Raw genomic sequence first — 19,486 nt, forward strand, 5'->3', positions numbered from 1 at the left:
GGGGTGGATGCAGCCAGGCGGCGGGGAGGACGGGGTGGATGCAGCCAGGCGGGGGGGAGGACGGGGTGGATGCAGCCAGGCTTCGGGGAGGACGGGGTGGATGCAGCCAGGCGGCGGGGAGGACGGGGTGGATGCAGCCAGGCGGCGGGGAGGACGGGGTGGATGCAGCCAGGCGGCGGGGAGGACGGGGTGGATGCAGCCAGGCGGCGGGGAGGACGGGGTGGATGCAGCCAGGCGGTGGGGAGGACGGGGTGGATGCAGCCAGGCGGGGGGAGGACGGGGTGGATGCAGCCAGGCTTCGGGGAGGACGGGGTGGATGCAGCCAGGCGGCGGGGAGGACGGGGTGGATGCAGCCAGGCGGCGGGGAGGACGGGGTGGATGCAGCCAGGCGGCGGGGAGGACGGGGTGGATGCAGCCAGGCGGCGGGGAGGACGGGGTGGATGCAGCCAGGCGGCGGGGAGGACGGGGTGGATGCAGCCAGGCGGCGGGGAGGACGGGGTGGATGCAGCCAGGCGGCGGGGAGGACGGGGTGGATGCAGCCAGGCGGCGGGGAGGACTGGGTGGATGCAGCCAGGCGGCGGGGAGGACGGGGTGGATGCAGCCAGGCGGCGGGGAGGACGGGGTGGATGCAGCCAGGCGGCGGGGAGGACGGGGTGGATGCAGCCAGGCGGCGGGGAGGACGGGGTGGATGCAGCCAGGCGGCGGGGAGGACGGGGTGGATGCAGCCAGGCGGCGGGGAGGACGGGGTGGATGCAGCCAGGCGGCGGGGAGGACGGGGTGGATGCAGCCAGGCGGCGGGGAGGACGGGGTGGATGCAGCCAGGCGGCGGGGAGGACGGGGTGGGAGCAGCCAGGCGGCGGGGAGGACGGGGTGGGAGCAGCCAGGTGGAGGGGAAGACGGGGTGGGAGCAGCCAGTGATAAGACCCTGTCCCTCTATGGAAGCCTGCATCCCTGCCCTAATTATTTAGCACAGCCACGGGTGTCAGTGACACTGAAGACATCTGTTGCACTTAAATGTCACACCGACACTGGATATTATTGCATTATCACTCAGTGTTCCTGTGAAACACTGCTACACTTGCACTATTTTGCACAGTGGACCCCGAAGAGCGTCCGATATCTCAGTTTGGACTTTATTTATCCATGCCTGGTTTTGGCGTTTTTATTCGGCATATTTGCACATCTCTTCTATTTATTTGCACATTTTTTGCACGGAGTAGCATTTATTTATTTTGCTTATTTGCACATCTACTTTTTTCCACTCAGTTGCATTGCTGATTACGTCTGTTTTCATTTTATTTTTATTATTCTATATTTTTTGCACATTGTGGATTAGATCTGTCCCAATTTTGAACAGCACTTTATTGCAAGAGACATAACTGGATATTATATATTTTATTTGCATTTATTTTCACCTGGATGTATGACAATTGTGTTTTGAATTTCAAACATTAATTCTAGGAGCGCAACACCACTTACTACTCTAACCAGGGTTATATTCCACTATGGGGCAGACCCATAAAGCCTTTGTCAGTGTCCACGCACCTGAAGGTAGCGGCATAAAACCCACGGTCTATGTATCAATTCCAGTGTCCTGTATTGTACTCCAAGATATATAGGATTGCAGGTACTTTAAAAGTAATTTTTTTTATCACACATTGTGATTTGTAACTGTTTTTCCTCATGATCAGGGCCCTAGCCAACACAGAAGAGAGTACAAGGACGGCGAGCAGCACGCTAGACAAGCTGGAGGCTGATATAAAAAGCTTACAGAGTGAGCTCAGTCAGCTGAGCAAGCAGAAACAATCATTGAGAAAGGAAACCGCAGGCACTCAACAGACTCTGCAAGGTGAGAGCTGAGACGGCATCTGTCATCTCTGACTAGCTTTTGTCCTCTTTCTTGTCTCACACAGCTACTAACATCCTTGACCACATCTGTAACCCCCGACTAGGCTTTTTCATGTTTGGCACCTCAACAAATTCCTCTGATTGCATCTGTCACCCCAGATTTATCGTTGTCCCCTCTCCCTGCTTCACTGTCAGGAACCATGAAACAGACTGAGACAGAAGTACAATCAAATCACACTTGTTTATTAATAAAAATAAAAACTTAAATAGGAAAAAGCGTAGTCAAGCGTAGCCAGAGTCCAGTAGCCAGATCGGGTAGTCAGCCAGTCCAAAGTTCATAAACCAGATCGGGTAATCACCCAGTCCAGACGTCAGGGATCCAAGGAGAGCAACTGCAAGCAGGATAGAAGCCAGGAGGGATGTCAGCAAGCCAGTCTTGAAACAAACAGCAGGAGATGGTTCCTTGTGATGTGACCAACGCGAAGGCAAAGGAAAGAGTGAGCTGGAAGGCTTTAAATAGGCAGGTCAGACGAGCATCATCGGGAACAGCTGGTAACTGGAAAGAGAAGAGAGCTGGCAATTAGCCGACAGCTGAGCGGCCAGCCCTGACACTCACACAGCTAACTCCTCTATCCTCATCTGTAACCCCTGACTAACCTGTGCCTCCTCTATTCTGCTCCACAAAACTAATAACAACCCATAACTAAATTTGTAACCTCTGAATGCTACTAATGGCTCAGATTATGTCTGTCACCAAAGTTTGACCAATGTGCCACCTCTTTGCCCACATAGTAAAAACACCTTTGCTTGCATCTGCCTGCACCTATTATGCAAACCTTCGTCTGTTTCTCATAACTCCCACATAGAGTATAGGAAGAGGTTATTTACAGTTAGAGTGGTTAAGCTTATGCATGTGTTAATGTCTGCATCAGGAATCAAATCCCCTTTTCTCCAGTAAGGGGGCTAAATTGGCATCAACCACGGAAAAGGTTTTATTTTGCTTTCTCTGGACCACAGTGTATGGACATTGTGTGGGAGATTTACTAAAACTGGCGCAGACAGAATCTGGTGCAGCTGTGCATAACAACCAGTCAGCTTTTAGGTTTTATTGTCAAAGCTTAAAGTGTTACTAAACCCAGGACTCTGCATTCACTATATCTGGTCTCCCATCGTACACAGAACTTGGAAATGCAATTTTTTAAAATTATTATTTCAGGTACTTATATAGCGCCTTCAATTTACGCAGTGCTTTACATTCACATCAGCCTCTGCCCTCAAGGAGCTTACAATCTAAGGTCCCTAACTCACATCCCTACATGCACATACTAGGGCCAATTTAGCCTGGAGCCAGTTAACCTACCAGCATGTTTTTGGAGTGTGGGAGGAAACCAGAGTAACCGGAGGAAATCCACACAAGCACAGAGAGAACATGAAAGCTCCAGGCAGGTAGTGTCATAGCTGGGATTAGAACCAGCGACCCTTTTGCTGCTAGGCGAAAGTAAATATAAACTTCTAAATAGCTTTTCTCATCAGTAGTATATAGCAGTCTTGAGACTTTTTTCAGTGTCCAGTTAAAGCTTGTAGGAGGAGTTTTCATTCTCCTCTGACTGTCCTATCAGGCTGCATGACTCCTGACCCTCTCTGTGGACAGTGCTGATCACATGCACCCTCCCAAAAATAAAACTTCCTCTCTAGCAATACACATCAAACTGAGTATGGGCAGAGTGCCCCCAATGCTCTGTACTATTAGCAGATGGATTGGGGACTGCGGAAAAAGGGGAGGATCAGAGAAGACAGGAGCAAACCGCCTTTTTACACAATACGGAGGATTAACCCCTTAGGTTCCACTGTGAGTATAACAAGCATTCTTTACTGCATATACTTACTGATTTTACTGTTGTGGGTTTAGTAACACTTAAATTGAACAAGATGAATTTATAAGCTGATTGGTTACTATGCACAGCTGCACCAGATTCTGTGTGCACCAGTTTTAGTAAATCTCCCAGTGTATGCCTTTGAACTATGAATGCATGGATCTTGTGTAATTTGAGGAAATCTCTTTTTAAAAGCTAAGTCTACTTTTAGGAACATGGTACACGTTACACTTGTATTTTTAAGCAAAATACCTGTGTAATTAACCTCCCAGTGGAAGCAATAAAGAGAGAGAGCAAAAACTTTGGACTTTATGTGAGAACATTAAATTGTACCTCCGTCCCCGATAATTGGGTAATTGAGAGTAAAGTTTGGGACTCGATATGAATCATGCAGCCAGGGAGGTAGCACAGCTGTCCAATGGGTATACCATAATTGTGACCATTCGTATTGCATTATAACATAATATATACAATATAATACAGTAAAAATTAGGAAACTTTCATTGCATAATATAATACATAATGGCATAGTAACATAGCAGCGTATTGGTATCACAATAGTGACATCATAAAATTCGCCAGACACTTTGATACGCGTCTCCACAGTATTAGGTATATAATGTATGCTACCAAATAAAATATAGGCCATGTGTGGCACATAATTCCATCCCCAATAAGACAATAAAGAAAGGGAAACAAGAATTTGGGACTTTATATGAGGACATAAAATTGTACCTCCATCCCCGACAATTGGATAATTAAGAGCAAAGTTTGCAACTTTATCAAAAGACTTTATAAAGTCCCAGACTTTGCTCTTAATTATAGTAGTGGAAGCAGTCATGTGCCACATACTAGTGTGAATAGCAGTGACGGCCCATCCATATGGGGCGCAGGGGCACCGCCTCCCTAATCCATGCACCCAGCCCCTAATCTACATGCAGGGCACCAGACGCATGGATTCCAGGGGGGGAGAGGGGTTGTTTTTGTTTTTAGAAGCACATGATTAGAGCCCGAGGCTTTAATTGGCTTAAAAAAAAAGGGGTGAACTTGGGGCACAGAGTACTGTGCCCTGAGCCCACCCAGTTGTGTGACAATAGCATATTAAAGTGGTTCTGCACCTAAAATAAAAATATTAAAAGCCAGCAGCTACTAATATTGCAGCTGCTGACTTTTAATAAATTGACACTTACCTGTCCCAGGGTCCAGCAATGTCGGTGGCAGATGACGAGCGATCGCTCGTCTCGCTGCTGCCCCCGCCGCCATCCTCTGTCAGGGAATCGGGTAGTGAAGCATTACAGCTTCACTGCCCGGTTCCCTACTGCGCATGCGCGAGTCGCGCTGCGCGTCTCTTATGGTCCCCCGCTGTGTCTCTGGAAACTGTGTGTTTCCCAGAACACAACGGGGGGGGGGGGGCGGGGCGTCTGCGGGGGTCTGCGGCGGTCTGGCCGGAAGTGGGTGCAGTTACCTGGATTATCCAGGTAACTGCACCCCCCTCCCCCCTGAAAGGTGCCGATTGTGGCACCGGAGGGGGGGAGGGATCAGATTAGCGGAACTTCCCCTTTAGGGTGAAGAACCGCTTTAATATTCTCTATTGTCTTCCTGACTCTCCTCCCGGCCAATCAGGAAGCAGGTACCTGAGACCCGATTGGCGAGAGGAGAAGCACTCTCATTGGAGGAGATGCAGGGGAAGCCAGCGTGAAGCCGAGTGGCTTTATTCTTTTTATTAAATTTTCAACATAAAAAATAAATTTACAAAACATAAAACAAAATCAGCATTAACCTAAGCCAATAGAGAAACACGAGTTGTGTTCCATTTCTGTACACACCACAAGCTCAAAATGACAGGTAAAGGGTATTATCAGACATTAATGACCAGCAGAGGGGATACATAGGATTCAGTACACAGATTGAACACCTACTGAAATGAATGAGAAGCCAATACTTGCACACAATAACATCAGGGGATGTTCTAAGAAAAAGAAAAACTTTATTAAGCAGTTCCCGCCTACCCACAGTACACTTACTGTGGGCAGGTGGACAACACAGGCAGAATGGATCACATGCCGTACATGTCCATTATCCAGCATGTTCCGGGTTAGAGGCTCACGGGCAAGAAGGAGCTTCCCACTGAAGAACAATTGCCTTTCTAGCATTAAACAGCAGGAGGCCAAACAGAGTTCTGGTGGCCCTTCTAGCCTGGCTGCAGCAGGATTTTGTCAGCAGGTCCCAGCCAATAATTTGTGGCTGAGGCCTACTGATTGCCTGTAGCCAATCACAGCACTGAGTCCTGTGTTTACAAACATACAGGACTTTGTACACAGATCAGTGATCTGCAAAGCAGGGAGAAAAAAAACACCAGATCTAGCACACATTACACTTAGACACATGGTAAACCCCTTGATTGCCCCTTGATGTTAACCCCTTCCAATACAGTGTACAGTATTCTATAGGTGAACACTGTTTTGGTGTTGATGTCGGTGTCCTTGCATCTCCCAGCGATGGTCTGTTAGCCCAAGATTGCCTGCCACGCTATCACAGTTCTGCTACAAATATAGTATACAGTATAGCTGCACAAATTCCAGTATATATACCATCGTTTGTAGATGCTATAACTTTCACACATACCAATTAATAAACACTTATTGGGATTTTTTTTTGTTTGTTTTTTTGTTTTTACGAAAGATACCGTATATACTCGAGTATAAGCCGAGATTTTCAGCCTCTTTTTTGAGGCTGAAAGTGCCCCCCTCGGCTTATACTCGAGTCATCGCTGTCTGCCTGCTCGATCAGCGTGTCGAGCAGACAGACAGCGGACATTCTACCATTCAAACGCCGCGCCTCCGCCTCCGCCTTCGCCTGTGATAGGCGGAACACTGAATTTCCCAGCAGCCTGTGTTCCGCCTATCACGGACATCGTCTCATCCTCGTACTACGGACGAGGATGAGACGATGTCCGTGATAGGCGGAACACAGGCTGCTGGGAAATTCAGTGTTCCGCCTATCACAGGCGGAGGCGGAGGCGCGGCGTTTGAATGGTAGAATGTCCGCCGAGGCGCCGACGAAGAGCGGCGATCCTGGCAAGGCACGGGACGGAGGCAAGGCAAGGCACGGGACGGGACGGAGGCAAGGCACGACACGGGACGGAGGCAAGGCACGGCGCGGGACAGAGGCAAGGCACGGGACGGAGGCAAGGAGGCAAGGCACGGGACACAGGCTCGGGACACAGGTAGGCTGGACACACACACACACACACACACACACACACGGACACACACACACAGGGATGGATGGATACACACACACACAGGGATGGATGGATACACACACACACAGGGATGGATGGATGGAGACACACACACACAGGGATGGATGGATGGAGACACACACACACAGGGATGGATGGATGGATGGAGACACACACACACAGGGATGGATGGATGGATGGACACACACACACACAGGGATGGATGGATGGATGGACACACACACACACAGGGATGGATGGACACACAGGGATGGACGGACACACAGGGATGGACGGACACACACACAGGGATGGACGGACACACACACAGGGATGGACGGACACACAGGGATGGACGGACACACAGGGATGGACGGACACACAGGGATGGACGGACACACACACAGGGATGGACAGGCATGTCTCACCCTCGGCTTATACACGAGTCAATAAGTTTGCCAGTTTTTTTGGGGGTAAATTGGGGGCCTCGGCTTATATTCGGGTCGGCCTATACTCGAGTATATACGGTAAGTAGCAGAATACATTTTGGCCTAAAGTTATGAAGAAATTTAGATTTTTTTTTTTTATTGGATATGTTTTATAACAAAGTAGAAATCATTATCATTTTTTTTCTTTCCTAAATTTTTGGCTTTTAAATAAAATAAAAAAACAGTTATGATAAAATACCACTAAAAGAAAGAAAAATTATATAAATGTAATTTGCCTACAGTGTTGCATGACTGAGCAATTGGCAGTTAAAATAGCGCAGTGCTGAATAGGAAGGGGGGGAGTGGGGGTGGGTTGTTTCGTTTTTAGATTTGATTAGAGCCCGAGGCTTTAATTGGCTTAAAAAAAGGGTGAACTTGGGGCGCAGAGTACTGTGCCCTGTGCCTACCCAGTTGTGTGACAATAGCAAATTAATATTCGCTACTGTCCACCTGACTCTCCTCCCGGCCAATCAGGAAGCGGGTACCTGAGACCCGATTAGCAAGTGGAGAAGCACTCTTATTGGAGGAGATGCAGGGGAAGCCAGGGCTCGCAAACCTTCTGGAGGTCAAGTGGTTAAGCAAATTCAGGGAGGACTTGGGAAGCATGCGAGGATTATCCCCAATAACCCAGCTGAACAGCCACTGGATTACCAGATGAGTAAAATGATATTAGGGGGAAGAAGACTCGAGGTAGGACAGCAGTGTCTGAAGTCACCAACCAAGGAGACCAAATCTTTTCAAACTTAGGACGGCCACACATTATAAATTTTTTACATTCAACTGGACGGTTGAACAAAAAACAAAATGTGCCAATTTCCCCATCAACACACTCTGTGCTGATGGGGGAATCCTTCTCGCAGCGCTATTGATCAACTTGTGTAAAACCAGCTAGCCTATACATGAATCAAAATATTTGTCTCGTTCAGAAGGGGCCAGCCGAATTTTGATCCATGTATGGCCGGCTTTTGTAAAGTATCCCCTGATGTTATATGCAACTTTAGGCCTGGATTTTTTCAATGCATCTGTTAGAGTGTTGTCTGTTTTTTTTTTTCTGCCTCTAAACACCTCTGCACGTTAGCTTATGTGTCCATGCACATGTAAGCCCTTGTACACATGGTCGGATATTCCGACGGAAAATGTCCGATGGGACCGTGTTGTCGGATAATCCGAACACGTGTGGGCTCCATCAGACTGTTTCCGTCAGAATATCCGGCGGCCCAAGTTTTCCAGCTTGGCTATAAAACGTTCCGACAACATGATCCGATCGTACTTTGTCCGATCATGTGTAGAGAATTCCGATCGGACAAAGTACCACGCATGCTCAGATCAAATTCCTACACCAAAGCTATTGGCTACTAGCCTGAATGTAGTCTCATCGTAACGAAATAACGTCATCACATTCTGAACGATCGGATTTTCCAACAACTTTGTCCGATCGTGTGTATGCAACAGTTTCGGGCAAAATCCGTCGGATTTGGTTGTCGGAATGTCCGACCGTGTGTACAAGGGCTAAGGCATTTAGAGACCGATAAAAAAAAAAAAAACCTACAGCCAGTCTGTTCAGGAGCAAAAATGATTTGGCAAAAAATGTGTGTAAATGTGTCTAAACACACGTTAAGCTAAGTGTATTTAGTGATTGAGTATTAATTAACTTTAATGGCCAGAATAAATTATTATAAATATGAGGGGTCGCACTAAAATGCTGCTGCCAGGAGGAAAGGAGTCTAGGAGAGTTGTCAAAACTGCCAGTGTGCATAAGGCCTTCTAGAATGGGAGCTCAGAATTATTCAGGGATTTCCACTTGTCGAAAGAAGCCTTAAGCCTAAAGCCTAGTGCACATGATCAGAAAATCATATAAAAAATTGTTTTCAAAGCGATCATACAATAATCTGATTGTTATTACAAAGCTTTCAAGAGCCAATCATGACAGTTTGTCCAAAATGATTAAGGGACAAACACGAAAAATTTTCTTGTACGATACCAGATCGTACTATTTTTGTTTTAATCAGTACAGTATTTGTCCAAAAATACAATGCTGATACAATTCTGTTCTGTTGTACAAGAATTTTGGTAACTTTAGTAACTTTTTTTATTTTCGATATGAGACTAGAATGAAAAAAAACAGGCGATCATTTGTCTGATAATCTCATTGTGTATACCAGGCTTTAGCTTCCCACTGAAGGACATTTTGCCTTTCTAGCATAAAACAGCAGAAGTCCAAACTGTCATGGCTCTTCTAGCTTACCTCAAAATTTCTTTGCTTTTCATTCATTCATTCATTCAATTTTAAAATAAATGGAATTTTCTGAATGAAAACCACATTCACTATTATCCCTTGTACACACGGTCGAAAATTCTGACAACCGAATCCGTTGGATTTTGTCCGACGGATTTTGTCTGAAACTGTTGCATACACACGGTCGGACAAAGTTGTCTGAAAATCTGATTGTACATAACGTGATGACGTTATTTCGTTATGACGGGACTACGTTCAGGCTAGTAGCCAATAGCTTTGGTCTAGGAATTTGATCTGAGCATGCATGGCACTTTGTCCGTCGGAGTAGGCTACACATGATCGGCGTATGTCCGATCGGAGCATTTTGTTGGAAAATTTTACGGACAAGTTGGAAAACTTGGTCCGTCGGATACTCCGATGGAAACAGTCCGATGGAGACCACACACAGTCGGATTATCCGACAAAACGGTCCGATCGGACACATTCCGTCGGAATCTCCGACCGTGTGTACAAGGGCTTAGAGTTTCATTCATTCAAGAAAACATTTTCATACTCACCCTTTGATTTCTTTTCATAACTACAATTGTAAAGGTTCGTTGATTTGACCCCATTACCTATTAGAAGTATGAATGAGTGTTACGAAAACTAACATTTTCAAACATAATTCTACTTGTGTATGGCCAGCTTTAGTCCTGCACTGCTGTGTGTTTTGTTTCGGATAGTAACATTTGCTTATTTTGTCTATTTCAAAAGCCAGTCTCTGAGTTAAATGAATAATGAACTGTTTCTGTACTGCCTATTCTTTGTTCTTTTCTGCAAGATTCATATTTACTTTCAGCTTCCCATTTATGCAGTTTATATCGGAGGATGCTTCTTGAAAAAAATGTTTTCTTTCTTATAGAGAAAAGGGAGGAGGTGACGCTGCTGCAGGATGAGCTGACTGACTTACGGGATCAGCTGAGGGTGGTAGAGCAGGTAAATGTTTCATGCTTTGTGTGTCTGAGGGTAAATCTATTGATGTTGACCAATACTAACCAGTCAGGTTCTCCCTGTCCTGTTTTACTATAGTATGGAAGAATTGAAAGGGACAATCTGATTTTTAGGAGTATTCAGTTAGACCTCCTCATATCCGTGACTTATGCTGGTCAAGTGATACTGGGGCTGGTGTGATGACAATCGGGATACTGTTGCCGGCTTAAACTGGTGTGGTGACACTGTAACTGGTGTGACGGTGATCAGGGACAATATGACTGGTGTGACGGTGATCAGGGACAATATAACTAGTGTGATGACACTGTAACTGGTGTGACGGTGATCGGGGACAATATGACTGGTGGTGTGGTGACTAGGGACAATATGACTGGTGTGATGGTGATCAGGGACAATATGACTGGTGTGGTGACTAGGGACAATATGACAGGTGTGACGGTGATCAGGGACAATATGACTGGTGTGGTGACTAGGGACAATATGACTGGTGTGACGGTGATCAGGGACAATATGACTGGTGGTGTGGTGACTAGGGACAATATGACTGGTGTGACGGTGATCAGGGACAATATGACTGGTGTGACGGTGATCAGGGACAATATGACTGGTGGTGTGGTGACTAGGGACAATATGACTGGTGTGACGGTGATCAGGGACAATATGACTGGTGGTGTGGTGACTAGGGACAATATGACTGGTGTGACGGTGATCAGGGACAATATGACTGGTGTGGTGACTAGGGACAATATGACAGGTGTGACGGTGATCAGGGACAATATGACTGGTGGTGTGGTGACTAGGGACAATATGACTGGTGTGACGGTGATCAGGGACAATATGACTGGTGGTGTGGTGACTAGGGACAATATGACTGGTGTGACGGTGATTAGGGACAATATGACTGGTGTGACGGTGATCAGGGACAATATGACTGGTGTGGTGACTAGGGACAATATGACTGGTGTGACGGTGATCAGGGACAATATGACTGGTGGTGTGGTGACTAGGGACAATATGACTGGTGGTGTGGTGACTAGGGACAATATGACTGGTGTGACGGTGATCAGGGACAATATGACTGGTGGTGTGGTGACTAGGGACAATATGACTGGTGTGACGGTGATCAGGGACACTGGAACTGGTGTGGTGGTGATCATAGACCATGTGTCTGGTGTGGAAGGCATTAGGGACACTGATCTGGTGACATTGTACTGCTGTGGCAGTGATCAGTGATAATGGCTGGCGGCACTGGCATTCAGTGATATCAGAGCAGCCAGTCATTGCACCTTATTGCCACAGTGGTACAATGTCACCGTAGTATAAAAGAAAAGTTATATAGATTTCCTGTCATCATGGTAACACTGCACTACTCTAGCGAAGTGATTGGATTTTTTTATTTTTTTTATTTTTTACTATGATTGCTTATTCAGTCATGACGGCTTTATAAGCAACCATTTCTGACAGTTCTCCCCTGCATTCCTGCAGCCATTGAAAAGGATTGTAATAAGCTGTGATTGGCTACAGCTATCACATGGTATAGGAAGGCAGTGCTTGGCCCTGTGCTATGTGATCACTGTAACCAATCACAATAGTTCTGAATGGCTGTATAAATGGCAACTATGTTTACTACTGGACTCCATTGTGATTGGTCACAGCAATCACATGGTACCAGAGCGCTTGGTCACACAATCACACCCAACTACATATGGAATGACTATTTTATTCTGTGTGTTCTGCTTCTCCCCTCTGTTCAATGGTCCTGTATTTTTATCTGATCTTGTGAATGTTTAAAAAAAAATAAAAAATCCCAGTCTGGGTAGCCACAAACTTTTAAAGCACTCCTGAGATGTCTGTTCTTTGTTTTTAGACTGTTTTTGAGAATAGATTGAGCCCAATGTTGCTGAGTTTTGAACCCCTAGTTTGTTTTCCAGTGGGTGGTTGGTGTAAAAAAAAGTAGAGGCTGATTCATGAGGGTGGACCTTGCCCTCCTGTTTTAAGGTCCCCTGCTAGATGTAAGCTGACATTATATTGTTTCTACTTAACATAGAACTAAAGGCTCTTTTTTATTTTTTCATTTTGGATAGAGCAAGGAAAGGTTATAACCCCTGCCAGATTTTTTTTTCTCCATCTTTGTGCTATTGGAGGTTTCCACTCACTTCCTGTCCCTTAGCCAAATGGAAAGTTAGAGAAAATCTCTGTAAATCAAGGGAATTCCTTGGGGACCCCTAGGTCACCAAAACTAGTGTCCCCATTAGAAGATCTCCCCTCTTTTTTCCGGGGACAACCCAAAATGTGTGATTTTCTTTTACTTTCAATGATAATGGTAAATAGGATAAATAGAGAGGGTGAATCTCCTTAATTGGGCACAGAATGCAATAAAAACTGGCAAGTGTTCTAATCCCGCTCCACTCTATCCAAAGCTTAATTTGTTTTAGCAAGCTTGGAGAATAGAATGTCTGTCCAAACTTCCCTTCCCCGAAGTTAAGGGTTACATATATAAGGCTCACATTTTGTTTTATTTTCTGCAGATTAATTAAACATTTCTTTTTTTTTCTATTGGATTTTGGTATGTGTGTTTGAACTACTCCTTAAGCCGCGTACACACGGGCGGACTGTCTGTCCAACTTAGTCCGCCGAAACACATTTCAGCGGACAGTCCGCTCGTGTGTGGGCTTCAGCGGACTTTTTCAGCGGACAGTCTGGCGGACTAAGTATTTCGCAATTTCCGTAATATTGTCCGTCCAACTTTGGTTTCAGCGGACAGTCCGCTCGTGAGTAGGCTAGTTGGACGGACTAAGTATGGCGCATGCTCAGAAAGGATTTACACGGCGAAAGGTTGCATTGCTGTGTATTGGACGTCCTATTTCTAGTCCCGTCGTACGTGCTGTACACGTCATCGCGCAAGCTTTCGACGGACTGTTTGTTCATCGTGTGTGGTCAAGTCCGTTCATTCAAAAGTAGGACGGACTGTCCGTCGGATTGTCTGACGGACTTAGTTGGCCAGACAGTCCGCCCATGTGTACGCGGCTTTAGGGTTTTGGCTTGGCAAACGTTCTCCTTGTTGACAATGTTAGTTATTGGTCTGGTTTTCCCCTGTTTTGGGTAGTTTTTTTTACTCCCGTTTATTGATAGATGGTTGGTTGATCTGTCCCTTCGCTGGTCGAGGTCCATCTTTCCTTTTAGGTATCAGTTTTCCCTTGGTCTAAAACAGATTGATTGGTAGGTGTACCTGGTCATAGAAATGTTCATACTTGGTTTGGCTGTTTCTTCATCTAGCCATTTCTTTAGGTGTCAATTCCTTTCAGTTGCTGTTGCCTACTCTTCAGTTGTACTGCTTTTGGATATCAGACTGTTTAGGATTTATTTTTTCAATTCGTGCACATAAAAAATATTTTTTTAAATATTTACTGTAAAACCTCTTTCTTGAAGTCCATTGGAGGGAAGCGGGTCCCTCTGCGCTGTTATTGGGTCCTGTACTGCTTGCTCACAAAACCTAAGGCATGGTGGTTTGGGGTGGGGTTATACAGGGGCTGGCATTTTTTACTTGTCGGTGTCCTAGCTTCTTGTAGGTGGCAGTATAATCCAGCTGTTATGTTACCTGACTGAAAATTCTGTTGTCCCTCAAGGGACTTCAGGAAAAAAATTTTTACAGTAAGTATAAAAATCTTATTTTTTCTGAGCAATTGTTTCTACTGGTATAATGTAAGATGAAGAAGCTGGAATGAAATGAGGAAAAGGAAGCAATTGTTCGTATTTCTGTAGTCAGGAATTCTTTGTTATTGGATAAGGTTAATTGGCAATATTTCAGTTGCTATAATGTTTTTATTTAAATTTTTTTGGGAAATAATTTGTATTGTTGTTCAGCAGAGGTTACAAATAGGAGCATTTCCATTACAGAAAAATATCCATAGAAATATAGACACATACAAAGAGAATAGAATAAGGCTCGGTTCACACAGTAGGCGGCACGACTTGCAGCGCCGCGACCTCAGCGGCGACTTACAAAACGACTTCTGTATAGAAGTCGATGCAAGTCGCCCGAAGTCGCCGCAAAAGTAGTACAGGAACCTTTTTTCTAAGTCGGAGCGACTTGAGTCGCTCCTATTAGAACGGTTCCGTAGTACAGAACGGGGCGCGACTTGTCAGGTGGCGAAGTCGCCTGGACAAGTCGCCCCTGTGTGAACCGAGCCTTAATGCATTCAAAACAACTGTTGCCAAAAATTCTCACATATCACAGAGACCGTATTTGATAACAATGGACCTCAAAGGTTGATAAGCACCTTTTTTTTTTTTCTCCCCCTTTTTTTTGTTTATAAAGTTAACAGTAAACCTCATACTCAGATATTCCAAACATAAACAGTTATGCCGCGTACACACGATCGAATTGTCCGGCGGACTTAGTCCGGCAAACAATCCGCCGGACTTTATAACGAAGGGACTTGGCCACACACACGGACACTCCGAAAGTCCGGCGATTTCTAACGCGATGACGTACAGCACGTACGACGGGACTAGAAAAAGGAAGTTCAGTAGCCAATAGCTTCCTTCTCGTACTTGCTTCAGAGCATGCGTCATTCTTAGTTTGCCGGACTAGCATACTGACAAACGGATTGTCCGCTGAAAGCCAAGTCCGGCAGACAAATTTTGAGTGAAAACGTATTTCTAAGTCCGCCGGACTTTACGATTAAAAAGTCCGCTGGAGCCCGCACACGATCGCATTGTCCGGCGTACTGTGGTGTGTACGCGGCATTAGTATCCGAAACAACAAAACCAGAAATATCCCCCCCCCCTCCCCGTAATATGTGTGTGTGTTCGTTCTTCTCAATACACCATCCAAGAAAACATCATCCCTTAACCTTTCAAGTATCGACTTCCCCTTCTAGTGTGTCAGAGTCAACCCAGCGGAACCAAACCTTCCTAAACTTTTTTGGAGCTCCCCTGGCTTTATAGGACATTTGATAGAGCGGACTATTCCTTCTTGACCAATTTCAACCACATTCCCACAGAGAGGTATTCAACATGGATCCATCTACTCACGATAAGTTTTCAGGCATAAAGAAAAGTAATCTAAAGCCTCATACACACGGTCGGACTTTGTACAAACTTTTCCGTGGACTTTTGTACAAAGGGCGTGTTCCACAAGTTTGTATTGCATGCACACGGTCGGACTTTTTGACAACAAACACGAATGTAGTGACGTCACAACGTACTGACGCCACTTCAAAAGAGGACATTCAATGACTCCAGCGCCACCTTTGGTCAACTTCTGTATTGTAGTCTGATCATTTGCATTGGTTCTGAGCATGCGTGTTTTTACCTTGTACAAAAGTCCGATGCTTTTGCGTACACACGGTCGGACTTTGCTCCATCGGACTTTTGTTGCCAGAAAGTTTGTCCGTTCGCACAGCTAAACAAAAGTCTGATGAAAACAGAAAATGTTTGTCCGATGGAGCGTACACACAGTCGGATGTTGCTCCAAAACAGCTAATTTGCATGTTTGTTGTCAAAAAGTCCAACCGTGTGTACGGGCCTTTAGAAACAATTTTGTAGCCGCATCCATCTCCTCATCTTCAATAACCTCTAGCAAACATAATAAAGGCAGGTGCTACAACTTCATATGCAAAAACTTTATTACATTCATGTTCTCTTATAGGATCTGAGGAATACTACAAAGCAGCGGGATGACATGTTGCGTGAGCAGTCTACCCTGAAAGATGAACTGTTAGAAACCACAAGCCGATACAGGCTGCTGCAGGAAAAGGAGAGCAGAAAGGAAGAACATCTGAAACAGCAGCAACGTGCAATTGAGGGCAAGGAAGGCGAGATCAAGCAGCAAGAAACTGTAAGACCAGCACACAGCTAATTTAATGATCCTGTTCGATATAGAATGCAATTCTTTGGAATTACAATCAATTTCAGCATAGTTATAAAGTAACTATGTGAAAACTTCTTAGCACAGAAGGTTTAATATTATTAACAATTGCAGTTATTGCAACAGTTCCTGACTTAAAGTGGGGTTCCACCCTAAAGTGGAACTTCCGCTCATCGGAAACCCCCCCCCCCCCCCCTCCGGTTTCACATTTGGCACCTTTCAGGTGGGAGGGGGTGCAGATACCTGTCTAAGACAGGTATTTGCACCCACTTCCGGGCAGGGAGTCTATGCCGTTTCCTGCCCCGCCGTGCTGTCTGCTGGGACACACACGGGTCCCAGAGACAGCGCGGACCATTCCTAGTGCACTGCGTGACTCGCGCATGCGCAGTAGGGAACCGGGAAGTGAAACCGCAACGCTTCACTTCCTGATTCCCTCACCTAGAATGGCGGCAGCAGCAGCCGAGAGCCGAGCGATCGTTCGGCCTTGGCTGCCGACATCGCTGGACCCCGGGACAGGTGAGTGTCTATTTACTAAAAGTCAGCAGCTGTAGTATTTATAGCTGCTGGCCTTTAATATTATTTTTTGTAGGTGGAATCTCTCTTTAAAGCGTATCTAAACCCAAAAACAAAAATTTCATATATTACAGCTTCCCAATATTTAGATGTGGTGACTGCATGTTTTTTTCCTTTTTTTTTTGTTCCTTTTACTGGGTGATCCACTTTGTTTCTTAGGGTGTGTTTTGTATCTTTGGAGGAGCAACACACACACACACTTGGCGAGGGTAGTGTTAGATGGACTAAGTGACTAACAAAAGCCTAACTCCAGCAAAGACGGTACTTTTTAAACGGATACAGAAACAGCTTATCTTGATTGTACAGTACAAGATCGCAAGTCATATGTATACAAGATGGTATCTAAAGCATAACTCTACACAAAGCCCACTTGCACACCATGCTCAGCTTAATAACCTATTGACATTAGAGACAAAAGAAAAAGGTTCTATGAATCTTTGACATAATATTGTTCATCTAACTGTCTCATTGCCTCTGCCTCAGAGTTGATGTGATATCAGAACCACATTCCCACCCTTGTCACTGACTTTGATCTCTAATCCTAAACTAGTTTTAAGTTATGATTATCATATTTGCCTTTAAACATAGACCAATCAACCTGCCTAATTTTCTTAGATTTCTTTTTAAAAGAGAAGTTCTGGAATATGAAAAAAAATATATATCATAATCGCCTAGATGGCCGCAGCGCCGATCCCAGGTGAAACTGTCCCGCCTCGAAGACCGAGAACTGCGCAATCAAACACCGCTGACCGCTCAGCTCTCAGTCCTCAGCCTACCTCTATGGCCTTCCGGTGCTCAAAGAATAGATTTTTTTTAAAAACAATTTCTAATCCTGCAGCTACTCCCTCATGTTTCCCCCTATTTATAAGCTGCATCTTCTTATTTTACGTCTAACACCACTGGATGAAATTACTTTTATCTTTATGACACTTTTAACATAAAAGTTACATCAAATTAGCCTTGGTCTATGAATTGGAAAGTCTAAGCCCACGTACACACGGTCGGAGATTTTGGCAACCAAATCCGTCGGATTTTGCCCATCTGATTTAGTCCGACGGATTGTGCCCGAAATTGTTGCATACACACGGTCGGGCCAAGTTGGCGAAAAATCCGATCTTTCAGAACGTGATGACGTAATTTTGTTACGATGGGACTACATTCAGGCTAGTAGCCAATAGCTTTGATGTAGGAATTTGATCTGAGCATGCGTGGCACTTGGTCCGATGAAAATGCTCTACACATGATCGGATTAGGTCCGTCCGGCCCAGTTGGTCGGGAAATATTTCCAACATGTTGGAAAATTGGGTCGGACGGAGATTCGGACGGAATCAGTCCGATGCATACCACACACAGTCGGATTATCTGACGACACGGTCCGATAGGACACATTCCGACAGATTCTCCGACCGTGTGTACAAGGGCTAACAGTAGAAGAGGATAGGTTATAACAGTTCAAAGGACTCCAACAACCACTTGTACTATTTTATTACTCTCCAGTTTACTGACAAGCTAGTATTTCAGGACCACTTCCAAGTATTAGGGACATAACATATGTGAATATATATACTATCTTAAAGGAAGGTGTGCGGCACAGTGGTGTAGTGGTTAGCACTTTCACCTAGCAGTAAGAAGGGTCGCTGGTTCGAACCACGACACTACCTGCCTGGAGTTTGCATGTTCTCCCTGTGCCTGTGTGGGTTTCCTCTGGGTACTCCGGTTTCCTCCCACACTCCAAAGACATGCTGGTAGGTTAATTGGATCCTGTCTAAATTGTCCCTAGTATGTATGAATGTGAGTTAGGGACCTTTAGATTGTAAGCTCCTTGAGGGTAGGGACTGATGTGAATGTACAATGTATATGTAAAGCGCTGCGTAAATTGATGGCGCTATATAAGTAACTGAAATAAATAAATAAATATCCCTGCTACAGCCAACCTATTACTATGTGTACAACATGACAGTGCAGCGCTAAAATAAACACACAATATGTGCAAAATGTAAAACTAAACAAAAGGTGCCACCCAAAATTACTAAAAGAGTAAATTAATAGAAACAATTAATGTAAACAATTTATGTTAGATATAATATAAACGAAAATAGTCCACAATAAAGTGCTTTTAGTGTAAACAGTCCTGAATACAACTTGCCTTTAAGGAGTTGTTAATATTTGGGGGGAGAAGGCTAAAACCTATTTAAAGTGGTTGTAAACCCTTACAAACCACTTTGACCTACAGGTAAGCCTAGATTAAGGCTTACCTGTAGGTCCAAGAAATATCTCCCAAACCTATACGGTTTAGGAGATATTTGCCCGAAGACGGGCTATCTACGGCGCATGCGCCGTAGACAGCGGCGTGCAGGCGCA

At 45.2% G+C, this 19,486-nt stretch overlaps 1 protein-coding gene across 2 annotated transcripts in view; it reads left to right on the top strand.

The window, feature by feature from the left end:
- The window catches only part of CNTRL (centriolin), a 159,948-nt gene that overhangs the window by 107,879 nt on the left and 32,583 nt on the right, over positions 1 to 19,486 (top strand). For both annotated transcript variants that reach the window (XM_077479161.1, XM_077479162.1), the window contains 3 exons: positions 1,692 to 1,849; positions 10,592 to 10,665; positions 16,334 to 16,522. In XM_077479161.1, the coding sequence (XP_077335287.1) occupies positions 1,692 to 1,849; positions 10,592 to 10,665; positions 16,334 to 16,522 (421 nt within the window). The remainder of the gene's footprint in view (positions 1 to 1,691; positions 1,850 to 10,591; positions 10,666 to 16,333; positions 16,523 to 19,486) is intronic.

This window comes from Lithobates pipiens, unplaced genomic scaffold (genome assembly GCF_037356315.1).
Source record: "Lithobates pipiens isolate NorthernLeopardFrog02 unplaced genomic scaffold, aLitPip1_a1.2 Scaffold_14, whole genome shotgun sequence".
In the NCBI taxonomy this organism is placed as follows: domain Eukaryota; kingdom Metazoa; phylum Chordata; class Amphibia; order Anura; family Ranidae; genus Lithobates; species Lithobates pipiens.